The sequence below is a fragment of the Copadichromis virginalis genome, linkage group LG1, assembly GCF_057382275.1.
Source record: "Copadichromis virginalis isolate Kocher_CV1m ecotype Utaka linkage group LG1, C_Virginalis_male_GT1.1, whole genome shotgun sequence".
NCBI classification, from domain to species: domain Eukaryota; kingdom Metazoa; phylum Chordata; class Actinopteri; order Cichliformes; family Cichlidae; genus Copadichromis; species Copadichromis virginalis.
Genome location: NC_140618.1, coordinates 17,991,131 through 18,013,061, shown reverse-complemented (window position 1 = coordinate 18,013,061; position 21,931 = coordinate 17,991,131). Strand labels below are relative to the sequence as shown.

General features: G+C 39.6%; 3 protein-coding genes across 3 annotated transcripts; 1 reads left to right on the top strand and 2 right to left on the bottom strand.

The window, feature by feature from the left end:
* Positions 1-7,623: 7,623 nt before the first annotated feature.
* LOC146718579 (protein phosphatase 1 regulatory subunit 3E) lies at positions 7,624-9,638 on the bottom strand. The gene has a single exon (XM_085441598.1). It carries the CDS (start codon positions 9,435-9,437, stop codon positions 8,514-8,516), a length of 924 nt encoding a protein of 307 aa, XP_085297724.1. The 5' UTR covers positions 9,438-9,638; the 3' UTR covers positions 7,624-8,513.
* A 541-nt stretch (positions 9,639-10,179) lies between these two features.
* Positions 10,180-13,040, top strand: lg1h16orf46 (linkage group 1 C16orf46 homolog). The gene is made up of 3 exons (XM_085452884.1): positions 10,180-10,322; positions 10,507-10,734; positions 12,174-13,040. The coding sequence occupies exons 2-3, from the start codon at positions 10,540-10,542 to the stop codon at positions 12,918-12,920; spliced, it is 942 nt and encodes a 313-aa protein (XP_085309010.1). The 5' UTR covers positions 10,180-10,322; positions 10,507-10,539; the 3' UTR covers positions 12,921-13,040.
* Positions 13,041-13,846: 806 nt separating this feature from the next.
* Positions 13,847-21,434, bottom strand: atmin (ATM interactor). Its single transcript, XM_085452883.1, has 4 exons — positions 21,070-21,434; positions 18,393-18,518; positions 17,758-17,957; positions 13,847-17,651 (listed from the first exon to the last, which is right to left on the bottom strand). The coding sequence occupies exons 1-4, from the start codon at positions 21,352-21,354 to the stop codon at positions 15,887-15,889; spliced, it is 2,376 nt and encodes a 791-aa protein (XP_085309009.1). The 5' UTR covers positions 21,355-21,434; the 3' UTR covers positions 13,847-15,886.
* Positions 21,435-21,931: the final 497 nt, after the last annotated feature.

Here is a 21,931-nt window from a genome sequence, read left to right as displayed (position 1 = left end):
TGCTTAATAAATCTCAACTCTGAAGGACCCATCTGCATGAAGAGATGCCCGCAAACAAGCCAACAAATATTTGTACGGACAGCAGTCACGTTTTGCTGAATCACTCACACGCCCAGTCCTGCTTCTAATAAGCAGACTGGGTTTCTATTTGGAAATTAGGGTGGGGGTGGCAGTCAGTGACATCATTCCCCGTGACAAAGTGCCTGTGGCATCTCTACAAGGTTGGCATTGGTGAGGAGGGAGAGATGATGGGCTGCTAAAGTCACCCCACTGGGCATGTACAGCAACACACAGCTAAACTCAGGCTGACGTCTTTGGCTCCTGTTACAAACACACCGGAGGCACACAATAGGCATCTTTTTTTTCTTTTCTTTTTTTAGCTCTGTTGAGCATTGTTAAGGGTGACCTTCTCCATATGTTTCTAAGTATATTCAATCTTTCTTTCTACCCAGTTCACTTGAATTCAGAAAGAGTAACATGTTCTATGCTTTTACGGCAAATTAAATGGTTTTACTGTCTCAGCATCTCCTGGATGCCTGCCAAATCAGCTTGACTAGCAAGTTCATTCAAGACTGTTTCACTCAAATCTTGTTCCTTCATTCATGACGCATCTCACTCAGCCCAATGGCTCAACTCTGTTCATTTATTCTTCAGATCGGTTCTGTCAGCCTATAATCAATATCGCCCCCCCTACATTTCCCTTACTCAAGCTAGCCTGCCAAAGGCAATCATCTTACCACCATGAGCCTAATTGGATTTGTGTGTATTGGTCTAGTCTTTTTTATGGTTTAGCCTCTTAATTATAGGGGATCACTACTGTTTGGTGTGGCAGTCTGATCTCAACCCCAATCCGGCACCTTTGGGAGAAATTGGAATACCAGGCCTTATCCATAACTAATGACTAATGCTCTGGTGATATATAGAAAAAATAACAAAAGAACAACATGCAGCTGGCTTTTAAAATCCTATAGCAAGTCACAGAGGACATTCATATTAAATAGGATTGGAAGAGATGTTCAGCAACATCCTCATGTGACCAGTAAACATCTGTAACACCTGACAGTGTATTTTTATTGCAGTGTCCACATACTTATAGAATAGAAGAATAGAATAGCCTTTTACTGTGATTGTACATGTACAACAAAATTGTGGGACTAAATAGAGATAAATGCACTGTTTTTTAATCAATACTTGATAGGGAATACAATGGATTGGCATTTATTTAGTACTATATGTGGTACTTTTCAAGTGCTACAAGGCATTTTCACTTTTTTATATATTTGTACTTTATTCTATTCACCAGCTGCATAGAATAAAGTACTGTGCATACAACTGCATATGACCAACTGACCCTTGACATTTGGAAGGTGGAAAGAATCTACAATCCATGGTGGAAACCCACACAGGCGCAAGGAAGCTATACAAATTTCACAAAGAAATACCTCTTGTTGAATAAATAATATTTTCAGTGTTATATAACACAGTAGTAATGTATGTATGTTATTGCTATTATGGCAAGTGCACAATGACTCAGTGTCATTCAGCTTCAAATCCTCCATAGATCACTGCAAACTTGAATTCGTTGCCAGCAACGGCTGAAGAGAAAATGCTTCCTGTGTCCTTAATAAGAAATGATAGGAAGACACTTTAAAAGTGCCTGTGGCAGACCTGTCAGTTGAAAAATTGATGGTGTCCCAGTCATTATCTCCTCTCAACACATGGCTCTTCAATGCAGCAGCGCTGGTACTTCAAAGTATACTTTTACATAAGGGCCAAGCAAGTGGTTGTTTCCACCTGCTTGTTAGTGTGGTGCACTCTGTTTACTCAGATGTGCTCCTAAGAAGGAGGAAGTATTTTGGATCTGTGGATTATTTATGAGTGTTCCTTTGGCCCACAGTTCTCCCCTGGTGCCAGTGCAAGAAATTTACTCTGTCTGCAGTAGTCTGAATACTCATTGCACTATTTAAATACAGAGCCCAGAAAGACAGCGAAGAAGGTAAAAATGAAGAAACACAGTAAAGGAGCAGGAGAGAGCGAAAACAAAAGATCAAGATTACCCCATACGTGAACAAATGTGTGGTATGAGAAGAACTGTATATGCAAAAACATTACATTAGTGTAGTGATGCATAAAAATAATAATAATAACAGTATGCAGTGAAAGGAAAACAAAGGAGAATAAAATATTTTATTGATGGAGGGAATAATGCGCTACCTTTTGTTTTATTCAGAGTAATATTCCTCGGAGCAACAACTCCAGCTACACTCATAAGAGAAAAAATGTTGGTTTTATTATTTAAGGCGTAGCAGCCAGCCAAAGGTTTGGAGGAAACCAGCAGGACATGAAACAGCCATTGAGAGGGCTGGCTAAACAGCTTTTTGAAGTCACTTTGAGCACACATATAATTCATTTCAGTTTACAGTGTCAGACATTTCATATTACATTTACATAACAGCTTTTGCAGCAAAGTCAATCCATACATCTCTTAAAATTTAAACATCTGACACAACCTGCAGGCATTTGGAGTGGCAACATCAAAACACGAAGTAACATGTAAACTTAACTTTTAATCTATAGTAGCTTCATTTAGCAGGGAAAGCCAGCCATAACAACTACAGTGCAAGTAGTTGATCTCTACTTATTGTTGTTATCCAGCTCATTTATTTGCAAGCTAGTTGAGGAATATTTTATCCTGTAAGGCCAGCTTATCACCTTAATTTCAAAATGATATTGAATCGTACAACCAGCCCATTTTTCCTGCATCACCACATTACATTTTTCCTAGAACCTTTGTGGTCCAACCACAACCACACTAAACCAATCAGGACAGATTAAACAACCTCAGACCAATTAAAAAAGATTGTCATCTACCAAAGGAGATAAGTAGTGTGTATGTGACATACTTCTCACACCTCAATTGTACCAGCTATAGGGAGGGTGGAAAACCATTGTCTCCACAGGGGTGAGCTCCAATCCTACTTAGCAAGAGTGAAATCTAGTGCACACTTGTGTGTGTGCTGTCTATGTACATATATATATATATATATATATATATATATATATATATATATATATGTGTGTGTGTGTGTGTGTGTGTGTGTGTGTGTGTGTGTGTGTGTGTGTGTGTGTGTGTGTGTGCATTTTATCTGCAAAATGTTTTGACCTGGCAGATGTGCTTGAAAAAAAAATACAGAGATAGGAGACAGAAGAATAAATATATGAATATCACTTTACAGAAAAGAAGAGATTTAATATAGCAAATTCTCTACAGCAAACTCAACATGCACTCATAAACAAATTAAGCAAATAAACTACGAAAACTGGCAACATAAAAAACCCCATAAATCCAAAACAGTGTTACTAGGCAAAAGAGACAAGAAATGTCAGGAAAATAAAGTAGGCAGGAGATTTCAAAACAACATAATGAATTTTCCACAGATGTTTCCAAGGCTCATTTTTCAAATTAATTATTCAGGTCCAGGGATCACTAAGACACGTTTATGGCTACACTGCAGCCTTGGCTGCTGCTGAGTCATCAGAGCATTTCTCTGAATTCCTAACATAAATTATTTAAACTGGACCCGGGAAACCACTTTGTGAGCATTGGTGAACTCTGTTATTAGAGCCAAAGGACAAACTTTGGAACAGGTGAAAGCTGCACAGGTGGAATAAAAGCAGAACTGGGCCCGTGGTTACAGTCTAAAATAATCCAAAAGGCCTTAGGGAGAACGTTATCAGAAGCTCATCAGAACGTCATCACAGGAATGCAGCCATTATAGAAGCAGCACTTTGTACACAGCATGAAGACCAGAACTGATTACCACTGCCTGGTAATTACACAGATCCACGCATGCTGGTGTTATTGTTTGTTTGTTTTTTCCTGCATTTTACTGTCTTCACATTCATGCCAAAAGAAATCTGTTATTACATGACTGATGACATATGATGTATCTAATGTATCTTTCAAGGAGTTAAATAAAATGCAGACAAGATAAATGTGCCGCGCTGCAATCACATCAAACGGTGAATGCGTTAATTTCCCAGTTCACCGCTTACTGCTTCTGAATATCTGAATCTCATTTCATCTGCACTCTTATTTCCCACCTATTGGAGCAAGCTGCTGAGTATGCCTATTAACAGAATTAAATTGGAGTCTCACAGCAGGTTTTCACTGACTGGCCATATGGATTCCCACTGATTGGTGGCTGAAAGTATTACTCTGATAAGCAGAACACTTCCAAAATGTCAGGAAGCCTTCAGCACTTCTTTAAGTAAGCAAAGTTTGGCTCAACTTCCTTTGACTGTTGGCCAATGCAGATCAGTCATCACTAGGAGATTAACACAAAGATTAAGCAGGATCTTGTTCTTAATCTGACACCAATCTCCCAAAACAAAGCTCATGTGTAGTATGTCTATACATAGTCACACACAAAGGTTTAACTTAGCCCTCTTGACCTTTTGTATTAGTGCTAAAATAAATACACCAGCTCTCTGATTTTACTGTCCTATGGTAGTATGATTATTTAAAATAAATAACATTGAAACAGGATTAAGGTGGGATGATTTTATTATCAGTTTATAAAGCATTTCTTCAGGTCTGGCTGTACCTTTTCCTGCTTCGAGCTGCAACCCCCTCCCTGTCGTAAACAGAATAAGGGTAGGGTGTCAGCAGCAATCAATTCAGAGGACATGTCCTCAGCCTGGTATGCAATGGCGATGGCTGCAGCCCGCTGCAGTGTGCTCCTTTATGAATGGGGAGCAACAGCAACTCCTTGAAAATTAGATGTTCAGTCGACCGACAAAACGGACACTTTGGGATTGCACACATGCACACCTCTGCAGCTGCCCTAACACTGACGGCACAGTACTCTAAATCGCAGATATCAGAGATCATGCCGGGTGGATGTGAGCTACAGGAACTCGCAGAACACTTGGTTTCCATCGAAAATGCCTTTATTAACCTTAAACAAAATGAGTTACATTAAAACCCGAACGTGAAATGAAGGTATGTTTCAGCTACACATGCGCACATGGTTACGTTCCATTGCAGAAAATACCTCGGGGTGTAGATGTTACAGCAAAAACTGGTTGCACAGAAATCAAAAATATCACTGACAAGACAGCAGATCAAGGAAGAAATGTTGTAAAATGGTCATCGACAGAGGTGAGTTAGGCTTTCGATGGTGAGCAAAAGCAAAAATACGACAAACGATGGCAAACATTTTGTTCGGTAACTATTGACAAGAAAAGCTTTACAACATCACATTTCCTTCCTCTTGCTGGATTAGACTGCACTCTCTTAGTCAACTACAATCATAAGTCGCTCATATTAAAAGTTATCAAACACTAAAATATCTCATGTCGCCTCCTTCTTCACCGTCAGAGTTTACATATTTTATAGTCACTTACACTCTCCAGCTTAAACTTCTCTTACACATCTCTAAGTGAACTCATAGTTTAGTAAGATGAGAGTACACCTATATTTGTGTACACAGTGTCCAATATAGTCCTTATTTTCACGTTTTGTTTTTCTTTTACATTTTGATGCATATATTCGGGATGATCTTTAACATTTCGGGAGAAAATATCAATTTGTGACATTCCTAATTCTAACAATAGCATTTACTCAAATGTTCCTGGAGAAAAAATTGTTTGCTTTAACAGGTTTTTTTTTTAAAACACATTATTTTGATAAAACTTTACAGCACCAAAGGACAACAAGCCTGTACCATTCTAATTCATCAAGTCTGCCTTTAAAATGATTCAAAGTACACACAACATAGCAGGAAGACATTCAATATGAAACATTAACACATTTACATACATACTTATATATCAGTGAGTTATGAATTGATTATGGTGAAAATCTAAGACCACAGACCCATCTTCTTTGTAGTAGAGATGCACCAATAGCAACAGCAGTGTTGGAGATGCCAGAATAAAAATAGCATCCAGATTTGTCGTCTACAAATGACATTTTTATATTGCAAAACTAGTTCGACAGTTGCATTAACAGGGCTGTGGGATTGCCACAGTTTTCACAGTTTTTGCGACGCGAAACCAACAGGTTCAAATGTAATAGATAACAGACAAGACAATTATATTCACACAGTCTCTTGTGTCAAGCAACCCCAACACTTTATTGCTATCTAGTAAGCAAATACCGCCACATATGAGCCAAACATTAAATTCAAAAATCACAGTCTATGTTGGCAGTGATCAGTTGGCTATTGATGCATCTCTCTAAGCCCACATCAGTCACCTCAGCCTGGATAATTAATGCTTTCTGGTATTGCATTGCATGGATGCTGGAACAAAGTTTACACAGACCAAAGCAGACAATATGCAAATACCCACTGGTGTAACAGCATAATACACTAAATTCTGCTATGACAGGACATTAGATATTCACAATGTATTTAAATAAACCAATGAGAGAAATTCAGCTCTGTACGTGCTAAAGTTAAGTTGCATGATTGGAACTATCATCGCTCATCTCATCAAAACTGATCTAATATGATCAAGTAGAGCACCGTAGCCCTGACATAAATTATGTCATCTTTGGAGACAAACAATACTGATGGATTCACAGTGGAAGTGCTCCAAAAACTAAGTGGTTATAGGAATAGTCTCTGTCAACATCCAGGTGCGATGGCCTCATTAAACGGAGAACTTCCCTCTGAGGCCATGATGATGTAAACAAAGGCCAAAGTGATGTTCAGATTACAGTCTGAGCACTGGAATTAAAAGCAACATGTCTGTTGTTCCTCTAGCAGCTAAAGGCTAAACTTTACACATGCTCGCTTTGATATTATTGTACAGATTTTTAAAAGCGCGGTGGATATTGGCATTTAACTAAAATGATTTGAACAACAGACAAGCTTCGTCAGCCACAGTGAAGGCGAGAGAGTTTGGAAGGCTGCTCGCCTCTGATCTAAGTAAAAAGACCTTAGATGTGAGACACACGTTTGTCCAGAAATGACAATAACATTTATAAAGGTGTACTGTATGATGAAAGCGAGCAGACAGTTTGCAATTTGAGAACGAAAGACAGTCAATCCGTTCACATAAAGTATAAGAAGTGTGAGGAGCAGCACTATTCTTGCACAGATGACTATCGTGTACATTTAAAGCAGCTAAAGATATTTAAACACAGCCACCTGTGTGATAGCTACTTGGACTATAGACAGACCTGCTCTGTGAAAAATATAGTTAAGCAGTGTTGTCAAGAATCTTAGATATTTTTGTTTCAAGGCTGTACATGTACAATAAGACGCTTTTCTTTAAATATATTAGTTAAAAAATAATTGTTGTGAAAATAAGATCTGTTCTTTAGCAGTCAACCTGAAGAAGAGAAGAAACAAAAAAGGTCCACAGGTAATCAGAGGTAAACTTAACCTTTCAAACAGCTACTTCAGACATTTTCCTTGTGATAAAAGCTATGCTGGAGGATTTCATTCAGATAAAACAAGAAATTATTGTAAAGAATAAAGAATAGGAGTCCTGAAAAACCTGTTCTTTATAGTTATATTTATAAAGAATTCTTAAATTCCATATATATATATATATATATATATATATATATATATATATATATATATATATATATATATATACAGAGAGAGAGAGAGAGATATTTAACATTACTTCATTGTCTTTGATTTGTCAAACCAGCTTATTCTTCATAATTTAAATATGCAAAACGTAAAATAATTTATGTTGAATAGGCTACAAATGTATTGCTAAGAGGCAGATTTTTGTATGGTTAAGTATGATGTCCCTGGATTGTTTTACATTGTAAATTTAATGACGTTAAACATCTAATGCATTTAACTCCATTCAAGCCCAATGAAGATAATACTGTACAACACAAATCAACAACTCCCTACATCATGGCTTAGAATAAGGCATTTAAATGGCGTGATAGTAGGAAATAATAAGTTGAATATCTAAATTAAATAACCACCTTATATCTCCATCTTTTAGGGGGGGCGGGGGGGATAAGACATGTTTACCCCAGTCTGCAGGTGATGACCAGGGGCGTATGCTACCATCAGCTAAAATGCTTTCTTTTTGCTTTTGAGTCGATGTTTGCACACATGCAAACTGACAGTTACAGCATCTTGAAATGAGTAGTGATGCCTGAAATTGGCATTACCCGGCACGTTCTCCGTGGCGCGTGTTTTTATATTACATAACGAGAACATGCCCTCCCAAAGGGCACCAAGCTGTACAGAGCCCTGACATCTGACATCAAGGCAACATATCGAACAGCATCCCACACCAGGAAGCCTATCAGGCTTAAACAGCAGGCCATTTCAACCCCCGGTGCGTCGCCACCACAGGGTCACTGTTTGAAATATCGTGGTAAAATATTTTCTCTGTCACGGAATGTATACAGCTGACAATGACGGAATAATAATAATTTGAATCTTTTGTTTTACAGGCTTATAAGGTACCCGGGGATAAATTGCGCTCAAATGGCGCAAGCGTGTCACTGCATACGTCAAAGCTCAGATAAAATGAATCCATCCGTTTTCCCATTCCCGAGGTGGAGACATCTTGAACCGGTGACGACGGACTTTGTAGTTGTTGCCGTTATTATTGTCCCAAAACTCTTGCCCGCCGACACAGTACTTAATTGCAAATTGCAATGTTCCTCCGTTGTCTGGGTATGTGGGCATAACTATCTTGAAACAGAACTTGTCGGTGTCACCGTCGCTCGAGTTAGGAACATAGGACGCCAAACTGTCCATAAAGGTTATCCAGTTGTTTAGGGAATAGCGCAAAGAGACGCTCTTTTCGAAAGCCAGATTCAACACGCGCACGAAGCCGGAGAGGCTGAATTCGTCTGCCTCCACGGTCTCCAACAGGACATTTACCTCCCTAACTTTCTGCTCGAAGCCGGGTAATGTGCCTGGGTTGGTGAACTGCAATTCCATGAACACAGACTGCGCAGGAGCCCGGGGGAATTTTGTTTCCAAGTGATGAAGGTGAAGGGGTCCCTTGGGTAATTTTGCCATTATGCGCTCAGGCACCTCGGGAACATCTGTGTCGTCGAAATGCTTCACTGAAATGAGCTCCAGGCCCAGGGAGTCCGCGAAGCGGACTTTTTTCGTAATGGTTGGGCTTCTGCTGCGGGCGATCTCTAACTTTGCTCTCTCTGTAGGTGTAGGCAAAGACGTGCACCTCCGACGCAGATTAGGGCTCTGTGGGGGCTTCAGGGAAATCTCCCTGCCCCTTGGCCTCTCATTCACCACTGCGCTCTCGATAGGCTCACAAGTGGCGTTCACCATGTCAAAATCCTCCCCATCTTCAAGCCTCGGATTTGCCGCTGCAAGACTCCCGAATAGTCCAGCTATGCAGCTGTAGTTCCTCGGCATGCAGTTCTTTGGGGGGAGCATGACCGCGACAGGGTGCGCAGACTCCGCTTCCATAAAACGTTGGAGTCCCTGAACTGCAGAGCCGGAGTAGTCGTTATGGAGAAAAACCGGCGATGCAAGGAGCCGTCAGGTGTTAGTGTGCAACTCGAGGATAGGTGCTCTGCCTGCGTCAGAAGCTGACACTCTGCAGCCTTGGACCAATAAACCAAAGTGTTGTTGCTTTCCGCAATTAGCGCGACTCTCCTCTTGCAGATGCTTCTTTAAAAAACTAAAAACCAAAAATCCATCATAAAATAAATATGGAGAGCTGTTTGCTCAAAAAACAACAACAAAAAAAAAACCAAATTCCTTCCTCTTCACATCAAATATCTCCTCGTTTCCACTTGAATGTGGGGAAATTCATGCGTGTTCTCTCACAGCTGATCTCTTCCCGGGGCAGAGGTTGACGTCTCATCTACATTTACGTGCAGAGATGCGCGTTTAACTGACCAAAATGGTTTCCTTCTTCACAAGTTTTCAGCTGGTTTACTTCCCCGTTTGAACGCTGTGACATTGAAAACAAACCGCATGAAATAAATAATTTAGGTGCATCAAAAACAGTTATGTGCTTTTGTCTTCAGTCTGGTACATCCAGATATTGTGTGCATAACTAGATTATCAAGCGTTCCCGTGTAAAAAAAAAGAAGCTATTGTGTTGATTTTTTTTATTCTTAATACAGATATAGGACAGTAATGTGTCGGTAGTAGAATGCAGCAGGAGCGCAGGAACCCCTCCCCCTTTCTCTTGACGGTACGGGCTTTTAAGTGTCACCATGACGACGGCGTTGCAGTTGGTCTCTAAAGGCATTCACCGTTTCTTCCGCTTTTGTCCTACAAAACTCTCAATCGGGAAATAAAAAAGTCGCCACCACGACAGATAGCACACAGCAGAAGTTGTTTGTGAGTAGCAACAAATATTATTCATGTATTTCTTAATTTCCTCGTTTAATAATCCAGTTTGCTTTATTTTGGTAAGCAAAATCAGCGGTAGGTTTGTTAAGTTGATCATATTTACACTAAAAGTGCTACTCAAGATGCATTTTTAAGTAATTAAGGGAATTCTGTTTTCTATGACCCTTTCGAGATCTCACCATGAGTCAAAGGACCTAACTACATCATGACCTCGCAAGAAAGGGATCGTACAGCTGTGGACAGAGCAGACGGGGAGCTGTCAGCACCGGAGAACGCAGCTGGCGAGCACGAAATAGCAGAAAGGAGACTTGTTGAAAGCCTTTTAGATACCAGCGAGGAGAACTTCTTGAATGAGAAGGAGCTAAATGAGTTCCATTGTTACTCTGGTTGGGAGGATGCTGTAAGTGATCCAATATCCTGTTACTGTACCTCTCTTAATTTGTTACCTATATGTAGTTGCAATTTTGTTTTTAAGTAAGTGTCTTCTATGTCACAGTTTGGACTCAGTGATAAATTGAACAAGTATTTAGGCGCCTTCCCTAATTCTTATTTTTTTGTGTGTTTTTTTACACTTATGTGTTTCAGATAATCAAATTGTAATATTAGTCAATGATAACCCTAGTAAATAGAAAATGCAATTTTTAAACAATTATTAATTCATTAAGGGAAAAGGGCTATCCATTTCTATCTGCTCCAATCTATCAAAGTCATCTATCTATGAAATCTATCAAAGCCAGTCTGGAAAGAGTTGCAAAATCATTTCTAAGGCTTTGGGAGTGCAGTGAAAGACAGTGAGAGCCAGTTTCCATAAATGGAGAAAACTTGGAACAGTACTGAATCTTCCCACTAGTGACGGACTACCAAATTTACTTCCACAGCCCGTCGATGACTCATGTAGAAGGTCATAAAAGAACTCAGAACAACATCTAAAGAACTGCAGGCCTCACTTGCCAAGGTTAAGATCAGAGTTCATGATTCAACAACAACAAAGAGAGTGGGGGGAAAAAGACATCCATGAGAGAGGTCCAAGTAGAAAATCACTCCTGAACAAAAAGAATATAAAGGCTCTCCTCAAATTTGCCAGAAAACATGTCAATGATTCCCAGAAGTTTTGGGAAAATATTTTGTAGAGTGGAAAGTTCGCATTCCATTACATCTGATGTAAATCTAACACAGAGTTTTATAAAAAGAACATCATATTAGCAGTTAAACATGGTGGTGGTAATGTGACGATCTGGGTACGACGAGCTGAAACACACCAGCAAGTCCCCCTCAGAATGTTTTAAAAAAACAAAAACAAAATGAAGGTTTCATAGTGGCCTAGTGAGTCTTAAATGAGATTGGGATATGTTGACATGACCATTGATCCCTGAAAACGTTTCAGTGTGGCTGAATTAAAACAATTCTGTAAATACGACTGGATCAAAATTCCTTCACAGCGATGTGAAAGACTCATTTCCTGATGCCAAGGGTGGCACAGTCAGTTAATAGGTTTAGGAGTCAATTACTTTTTCACATAGAGTGAGGGTGATTTGGATACCTATTTTTCTTTAAAAAAAATCATCACTTAACAATTAATGACCCTTTCTGATATTAGTATTGATTATCTGAAGCATCTAAGTATGACAAATATGCAAAATGCAAAAAATATGGTCACATTTTATAATGATGGACAGAATCGGACTAAATCTTCATTCACGTATTATTAATCACATCTGTGCTTTTACTGCTTTCCTTCTATTTGCATGTTTCTTACTTGGTTCAATAAGTATTTTTACTTTGTGATTTTTAGCTTTAAACATATCCGAACTTAACAAAAAAAACTTGGTTTTGCAACAGGTTTGTGGTTGGGCCAGAGTTGTTCCCCTGAGCTGCATACTTTTGACTTCAAACACATACAAGAAACCAGAGCATAAGGAGGCTGACAATGGAACTCCTTCATCTGATGACCCAGTGCCTTCTAATGGAGACAGCTCAGCCAGCATTACAGAGCAGCACTGTGAGTCTCATGCAGGCCTGGATAATTTTAAGAAGTTTGTGTCAGTAAATCAGCACACAGGATCTTGGAGTCAAACTGCTATGGCAGCTCAACAGACAGATGCTGCAGAATGTCCTTTCCTTAAAGCCATGCAGAGAAATCCGACACATCTCTTACTGGAAGAAAAGATATACGAGAGAGGGATGGATAAAGAGACACTTTCTCAGCTTCACCATCTGTCTTCAAAATATTCTGTGCCAGAGAACAAGCCTGCTAAGCCTTGGAAACATAGTCATCGTCCCAATAACAGAGTGGTTCCCATTAAAAACTTCACATTTCTACCACCTATTAACCCACCTCACCTGATTGCCAAGGCCAGTGGTCATCTCTGTAGAGACAAGAAGACTCCAGAGAAACAAACCTCAGAGAAAAACGGTTTCCTTTTAGACAAGCAGCGTGGAACAAGGGGAACTAGAGTGGACACTGCTAGTAATTCAGATATTTCCACTTTCTCTGCAGTGCTGACCTCCAAGTACCAGTCATTTTGGCAAAACCCACACAATGTTTTGATACCAAGAGGTATTAAATACAATGTCTTCCAAACCTGACTCAATGCACTGAGGACTAAAGTCTCTCACAAATGCACCCGAGCTGCCTCTTCTCTGCCTCACTTCACTTTTAAGCTGAACGAGGCATGTGAAATAAAAATCTGTCACTTGAATATTTAAGTATGCAGTAAAGGCAACATCTTTCATTATAAAGGGCATCCTGTCTGTCAGCCTCACTCATCACATACCATTAAAATACAGTTAGCTGGAAGAAGAAATTCGGCCTGGCATAATAGTGGCACTGGTGGTCGCTAATATTTTTGAATTTAAGCAGACTACAACTTGGTCAGAACTTTAACATTGCACCGCAGCTTGTTTCTCATAATATAAACTGTGGCCAAACTACTGCATCTGCTTAATACAGTTTAACTTTTATATTAGTAAACAAGGGATTGGTAATGGTTATGGATTATGGGTGGAGCCAAGGTTCTTTCTGAAAATGCCAAGGGTCATGTTGGTTTCCAGGGTCAACATGACTCATGACCTGTTTTCAGTCAGTTGTTATAATACTGTTTAAGCTGTGGCAATTTTGTTACCTTATTACATTTATCTGTATTGCTCTAATTCTTTTCCCTACCTACACAGATGTAAAATAAATGCACAGGCCTGGATTTAGTAGGTTTATACTGGGCAGGTTGTAACTGCATCAGAAGAAGAAAAAAGGTACAATATTATAAAGGTTTTTTGTTTTAGAAAAAACTAATGGTGCAAAATTTGTTTCGCACAACCAAATCTTAAGAGATGATGACATAATGTGTGCAATTGTAATACTGAACTCAAGATCACATGAATAAAACATATATGACCCACTTATAACCTTTTTAAAAAAAAACAAAAAAAAAAACAAATATTGATCATGTTTGTCCATCTTTCAGCAACTACTTTCCTATTTTTGTTTTGGGAAAAAAATAAAAATGAACACAATCAACACTTGCCAGCAGTTTATTAACAACATCTATAATGTATCTTGAACAATAATTAAAGGCAGCCATTAAGTCGACACATTTAGGCAACAGAAAAATCAAATAAATTCTGCAAAAACAAATATTTTGTGCTGGAAAAATATCTGCATGCACTCCCTACAAAGAGAAAGTAAAGCACTGTAACAGACACCAGAAAGTGACATAGCTTCTACCCATTCAAATATAGGCATTTTCCCCCATTCCACTAAACCTGCAAGGAAACAGCTCTATTGTATTAGAATTTAGGAATTAAAAGTTGGAATTACTGCTTTAAAACAAAACATGCTCAGACTTTATAGGCGTGAACCTTCCTAAAATAGAGAAATAATCCATAAACCAACTGGGAATAGTGGGAGAAAAAAAAAAAAAAAAGCATAATATGTCTGGGCACAGAGTCATTATTGTGTACATTCTTCAGTTTTAATAAACATCCATAAAGTGTAATGACATTAAACACTATTCATTTAAGATGTAATGGAATCAAAGTAATTATTTTCAATCAAATGCTGCAAAGGAATATTTTCATGTGACACAGCATAAATCTTTCCATAAACATGGAGCAGAGGCATTCTCACATTGCATGCAATCACAATAAAAACATCAAAACTAAACAGATAAAACATGCAAAACAAAGACTGAAAGGATTCAGATATTTTTCATTGTTTATTCATCATGGTATTCTAGTATAAACATGACTTTGAAGCAGCAAATTATCTGTAACAGAACTCAAGTTAATACTTGGGTTAAGGCACCAACACAACAAAAATGGAAAATAAACAAGGCCTATAGCTCTGTGGTCTCATGTAGAACAGTCTATGTGGTGCCTATGAGGTAACTGAGGTCACAATATAACAAAAAAGAAAAGTGGGGGTGGAAAAAAAGTTACATTTAGTGATTTGAAAAAAATTAGTGTGGGAAATTGGGTCTAAAGTGTAAGTCCTTTAAGTTAAAAGAACAAAACAAAACACTGTGTTAATCTGTGCTAATCCTAGCTCTAATCCACTGTTTTTGTGTACGGTAACATTACTGGATCACTTCAGCAGTGTACTGCTAATGTATACACTTACATCCAGCTAATGAATAAGTTAAAGACGATGACAGCCTAGCCTGCTTACTGACTTAAGTCTTAACTAGAGGCCTTGACACAAAAAGTGTTTACAAAACATCAGACTTCACAACCACATTTTAATGCAAGGTGCGCAACACGGGACAAACATTGTTTTTTACTTTGTGCCAGGTTATATTTCAACAACACATCTTCTGCTTTGAGCAATGCAAAGCCTTTACTTTGAAAAAAAAAAAATCTCACTTGTCATGTTTTCAGCTGCCTGCAATGTCAGAGTTTACAGTCTTGTTGCCACTGACAAGGTAACATTGAAGATGCAGCATTCAGATGCACATGTGCAGAATCAATATTTTATGTTGTGCTGCTTAAAGGCTTCATGCGCATTGCATACGTATGTAAACTAAACGTACAATATTGTATACTGTACAGCTGAGATGAGATTGTTTTACAGCAGTACATCTATATTTGAAAGCTGTCATACAAGGTAGCAATTTTACAAGCCTTTCATGACAGCCATATATAGGTATGTATGTCATCCCTTTTAAGTGCAGAGATAAACTTTATGTAATGTTAAATGTTTTTACAACTTCTTAAGACCAAACAGTGACCAGTCACAGTGGCTACGCACTGAAATATACAAGTAAGCTTGCATTTTAGACAAGACACGTACAATGTTACCTTATGTGCAAATAAATATGTAAACTGTCACGGGAGCTCATGGGTCATGCCCACTGAGCTAATAAAGTGCAGCAATGCTGTCAGGATAGACACCAGGAAGGGCTCTGGACATTATGCCCCCAGTGGAATGGTTGAGAACATATCTGCAGACTTCTTGCTGCTAAGACTATGGTTTGATTTGCCAGAGGACAGCATAAACCATTTCCTCTTATAGGAAGAGGCAGATATCAGAAACCTTTATTGCAAAGGCATGGGAAGCTTCAGCTGTTGGGTTTCTCAGAATGCTGAAACAGAGCACAAAGTTCTTCACATGTCTGGGTTTCCACAGAGCTGAAATGGGACTCCATGTTCCACGCCAAGTCCGCTGACAGGAAGTCATCCATGACAGTTTGGGTTTCGTTGCTGGTCAGGAACAGGTTTCCTAGGCCTTCTGCTTGGCTGGTCACAGTCTGTGTCTCTGTGCTGTTCAGCAGTCTTGCATTCTCTCCTTGAGTGACAGGAGTCTGAGCAGAGAAACTCGTGGCAAATGAAGGGAGATCTGTTTGTGTTTCTGTGTCTGATGACTCTGTGCTCATAGAAAAGCTTGAATGTCGCAAGATGCTGCTCAGGGGCATGTGGCTTCCGGCATTCAGCAGAAAATTGAGGTCAGTCTGAGTTTGAGTATCAAATAGCTCCAAGTCGCTGGCTTGGGTTCGGCTTGGTCCCTCACTTTGGTCCAGATCATCCATCAGTAGGAAGTCTGTCTGTGTCTGAATGTCTAGAGACTCCATTGGCGTGTCACCACCCAGTCCTCCCAGCTCACTCTCCTCGGTCTGTGTCTGGATGTGCACAGCATTGAGGAATTCTTCAAAATCAAAGTCGATGCCGTTATGTTGCTCTTGAACAGAGCTGAGACTTGACCCACAGCCTGCAGAAGCCTCTGTGAGCACCTGATGGCCTGACATACTGTCAGACAGGATATTTTCCAGGTCATTTAACAAGGTCATTGTTTGGGTCTGGTTGTCTGCCATGTTGTTTGCACTCAGCTCATGCGTCTGCACCCCAAAACACATACCACCTTCTGATTTTGAGTCCTCATATATAGTGCTTCCTGCAGCACAAAGGGTGTCATCTATGTCCAAAGTTGTTTGGGTTGACACACTGAGGGAGTCATTGCCAAATAGGTCTGAGCACATGACAGCCTGGTTCTGAGCCTTCTCCTCCGATTGTGGCATGGCAAAGTATGTCTGTGTCTGCCTGGTTTTGTACGGAAGCACAGAAGAGGATGCGCAGGGAATTTGGCTCAGGCACTGGCTGTCTGTTTGAGCTCCAATAGACGATGTGGGTTTGGCTCGGGAGAAGAATGTTTGGGTTTCAACACTGACTGGCAAAAGGACTTGGGCACTGACACTGATGTCTGTTTGGGAGCAAGAAGACACAGAGGACTCGCCCACAGAGCACAAGCCTAGTCCCTCCCCAACCCCTACTCCTGTGGGCATTTTTGACAAGTACGATTTGTCTGTCTGAATGTTGGTGGAAGTGCTCCTTCCTCGCTGTGCTGCCATGCTGATGGTTGGATCCTCTGCACCTACTGGATCCAGATTGACTTGCACTCCTGTGCTAATAGGCCCCTGGCTAGAGCGGGAAGTAGGCATGCTATCCTTGAAACCCAAACTTTTAGCATCAAGTTGGGGTACCACTGCTCCTGTGGCTTGTGGAAGGAGCTGAAGGGCACTAACAGAACCTTGGCTATCTACAGCAAGCACTACAGACCTCAGAGCCCCACTTTCTGTAGATGGAAGGAGTACAGGCAAATGAGCCACCTGCATCACAGGAACACTAACCAAAGCCATCTTGGGTTTTGGTAAAAGCAACTTTTGCAGGCTCCTCCGGGAGTCTGGGATAGTAATGGTTGTATCAGGAGGGAGAGAAGTGTCTGTCTGCTCTGTGGCAGCAGGGATGATCTGGAAGGTTGAATCATTGATCTTAACCTTTTCAGAACCACTTAACAATTTTTCCATCTTTCTCTTTTTTACTGGGGGAATTCTGCAAAATAATAAATAAATTAGATAAAATGATAACAATCATAAATGCATGGAGAGAACAAAATACAGTATATGAATGAAAGTGTTGGGGTTATCCCTGTACATGCCTGTGCTCTGTTGGAATTTCATGACCCGTCCTGTAGATATGTGAGAGTAGAGCAGCCCTGCTAGCATAGGGGCAGCCACATGTACAGTGGTAGGTCTTTCCACAGTCTTCTATGTGCCTCTTTAAGTCCCACTCTGTACTGTAGCCATTGTTGCACTTGGAGCACTTATGTTTCTTTTCTGCATGCATCTTCATGAAGTGCTGAAATGAAATGAATCAAAAGCAGAAAATAGCTTTAAAATAAAAATGTCCAAATGGAATTTGAAAAGGAAAGCACATGTCCATTTACTTCTTTCTAGTGATTCACCCAGTTAAAGGTCACAGTATAATTTAGGCAAAACTAGGAAAGAAAGGCAGCTTTTCCCTGTGTTTTGCGGTGCTACAAGAATCAGAGTAGAAATGCTAAGATGGTATTTCATATTGATACATGTGTTTCACATTAGGCAGTTCTTTTTTCCTCAACCTATTGTATCAGAGGCTTTCAGTTCAGACTACAGGACACTGTATACAACTTAATCATGCAGTAAATTATTTAACACTGCTTACATTAAAAATGCAAGGTTATTTTTTAAGTTGCACAAGTGGTTCTTAAAAATAGAACAATAACTGATTACATTTCACAGAGGAAATGCTTACTTGCTTAACCAGGGAGAACTGGGAGAAAGGTCTGTTAGGGCCTCTGGGACAACCCTCAATAGGACAGCAGTAAAGCTTCTGAGAGCCCTTCATGTCCTTTCTGACCGTGGGATTGACAATACCATCCTGGGGGTGATAATGACAACAAAGTATTAACAGAGGACAAAATACAGATATATGCATTACAGATACTTGGATCAGAAATATGTGAATGTAAGACTTAAACACACATTCCCATGCTGTGTTTATATTTAAGAAACTCAAATTACAATATAATTGCTAATGATATAAAGGTTGATTTCCCCCCAATATTGTCGGGTCTTTACCTTACTATAAGCACCATGGGATGACTGTTGTACATACAATTGTCTCTGATTTATAGTATTGAAGAGATTCATGTGCTTGTGCTGTGGAAAAGATAAAGCTAACAAACACTGTCTGCTTCGTGATAAGAATATAACTAAAAAGCCAAATTTTGTAGACAGCAAATCCAAATTTTGTGCTTCTCTGAAATGGCATCATATGGTCGTAAGCCTGAGTCATGTCACGACTCTGTGATTGGCTGTAGCTCAGAAGAGAAAACAAGCAGATTTACTGTCTGTCCTATGGCTAGCTTATATCAATTATAAAGTCAAATCTTCTCTCCAACAGACTAGCCAATACAGTGGTAAATCAAAGTAATAGTCTCTAAACTGTTCTTTCTGCTAAGGGAAGTGATATGGTTTGAAAGGCAAGCTAATTCTGGATTAGAATGGGAATAGTCTCATGAGTTTAATGGACTGACCTGACTGCACACAGTCATATATATATATATATATATAGTTAGGGAAAATGTTCAAAAACACTTCTTCAGTAAAGACTCAGAGAAGAGAAACACACAGAAGTTCTTGCTAGCAAGGGCAGCCTCCACTCTAAGAGACTCCAGCGAGAGAACTGCCCTGGTCTTTATTTATACTCTTGAGCGTGTGCGTGTGTGTGTCACTGCTGATCAAAAGGGTCATATAACATACAAATACAAAAGGTACATCCTTGGTCATAAAGAGGGTAGTCTCCCCCACCCTAGATGGCACGGTGAGGAAGTCCAGCAGTTAAAGCACTTAGACTGAAACAGACATAGCTACGTTAAAACAATAAAACAAGGTGCGACCTCTCCCACGCTCCCAGGATGTGGGGGGTGAACCAAGCCTGCAGCCTGCTAGAGATCACACATCTTGTCACTACACAATTGATTATATGCCTCTAAGTATACATGGTTAAACATTTCCTAATACAAATAACTACAAACAGCATCCTACCATAAGCAAACTTATATCACTAAAAGATTATACTGACTACTAAATACAATTTTCCATTGACATATATATAATTTTTTTTATTTTTAAGTCTTCATAGGGAAACAATATAAACAGTGATGAAACAGCTGTGGAGCGATGCAGTGACGTTATGGTGCTGTTAAATATAAACAGATATAGCCCAACTCTAGCTCCATCAACTATGCAGAAGCACTGAGTGAGCAACTGTGGCATTTTATGCACTTTATCATTATGTCAACCATAATATCATTACGGCTGCTGACAGAAGTTTCACATAGCTGTGGATTAAAAGTAACACAGGCAAGCTGTGCTGCCTTCTTGTTGCTCGCTTTCTTTTCTTTCCTTTGTGCCTCTTACAGGCACTCTCTGAGGAAAGTGTGAATGCACCATGAAAACCCAACACAGTGACCAATATAACTCTTTATTCATGGACTGCAACGAACATGGACCAAACACAGTTCACCCAGCTTTACGGCAGCTTTTAAGGTTTTGGTGTAAAAACTGAATTACATTTAGAAACTGATTGCTTAACTTTAAACTTTAAACTACTCCTGACTGCAACTCAGATTTAAATAGTAAAACTTGTGGTTTCTTTAGGCCTTTAAACGCTCTCCTTGCTGGGCCAGCATGGATTACTTCTAGGAGCTAATTCAAATTCTAACATTCACCTATTTTAAACAAAGAGCTTAGTCTATTGCAGGACAAAGGCAGTCTTTCCCAGCAAAGAACTTCATTCATTGGGAGACAGTGAATTATTGCGTCCCACGAAGTGCCCAGTCCAGTGAGGACAGAGGAACTAGGAGTTAGTACAGCTGAGGCGGTTTAAACATTTAGACCAAGGTCTAAGTATTGTGTTCGTGATAGACAGCACGTTGTTTGTGCGGTCGTATTCCTGAGAGACCGTAACCATACAACGACAAATAGATTTCTAGCTTTGCACACACACAGCCAATTTAGATACTCCCAAATTCCCTGCCCTAGATTAACAACTCGCTAAAAACTAATATTTAATATTAAAGGGGTATATCTGTATATTATTAATGCAATAAGCACCGAATTTCTCTTGACAAATGCAATAATTGATAACATAAGCGGCTAGGTGCAGTATAGCTAACTCGCTAATAGTAAACAGTCATCAATTAAATAACAGTCAAGAAGAAACTTAGTTAACTTTTACCAAAGCTCGACTATGTTGTCCCAGCGTTATTGGCAACACATTACTACGACCATACGTGCTAGCTAATTCGAAGTTATGGATGACTTGCGTTTTTTTTTTTTAATGATAGTTTTCTCTCAACCGAATTAGCCAAGTTAGCATCGCAGTTGAGTTCACATCGGAATAACCTGATTTAGAAATTAGTTACCTTTATTCTGTGCGACTTAACCAGATGCATGTTCAACGCAGGTGTGTTGGGGAGAATCTTGCCACATCCTTCCACGGTGCATAGGATGTTCGTCCTCACTTCTTTGGTCAGCTCCACGATGGTGGGTTTTATCATTTCCCGAGACTGCGGCAGAGGTTCTTCGTTACAGTTTAGACTGCCGGCATTAGCGTTATCACTGTTACTCGCCTTGCCCGTTGAAGAGGCAGCCATGTTTCTGTGTTGACAGTGCATTCCGTGTTTGGCAGAGAGCCCCAGCAGCAGCATTGTATGAAAAGGATCATTCCGTCCCTCAACGCTGCCTGTAAGGCTGCATTGCCACCTTTCCACTCTCCTGTTCGGGCTTACGTCACATCCTAGATAACATTCGCATTTCCGTTTTGCAGAATAATGTGATTTTTAACATATACGGATGGACGAATAATTAGACTTCGAGTGCGTATAGCGCGGACTCTAACCCGGTTCAGCATCACTAATGACAAGTTCTAGATTTTTTGTTTTGTTTTGGATTTTTTTAATGAATGCGACCCACCTAATTGAAAACTGAATATTTCATTTTTTTTCTATATTTTATTCCTGCAACTATTTTTGATGAATGATCCCATTTCATTCTCCCACAAAAGGAGAAATTATGTAATTAATTTAGGTGAAAATCGGGTTAAGATTGCACTAAATGTGAAAATCAGTAAAAAAAAAAAAAAAAAAAAAATGTGCATCACCTGCAAACTTCACAACAATATGATAGACCTTTGGAGACATAAGCCAAAGATTTCAGCCAATTCTGCTCCACTCATGTTGATAAAACCTATGATTTTAATACATATATTCATAGGGTTAGGGTCAC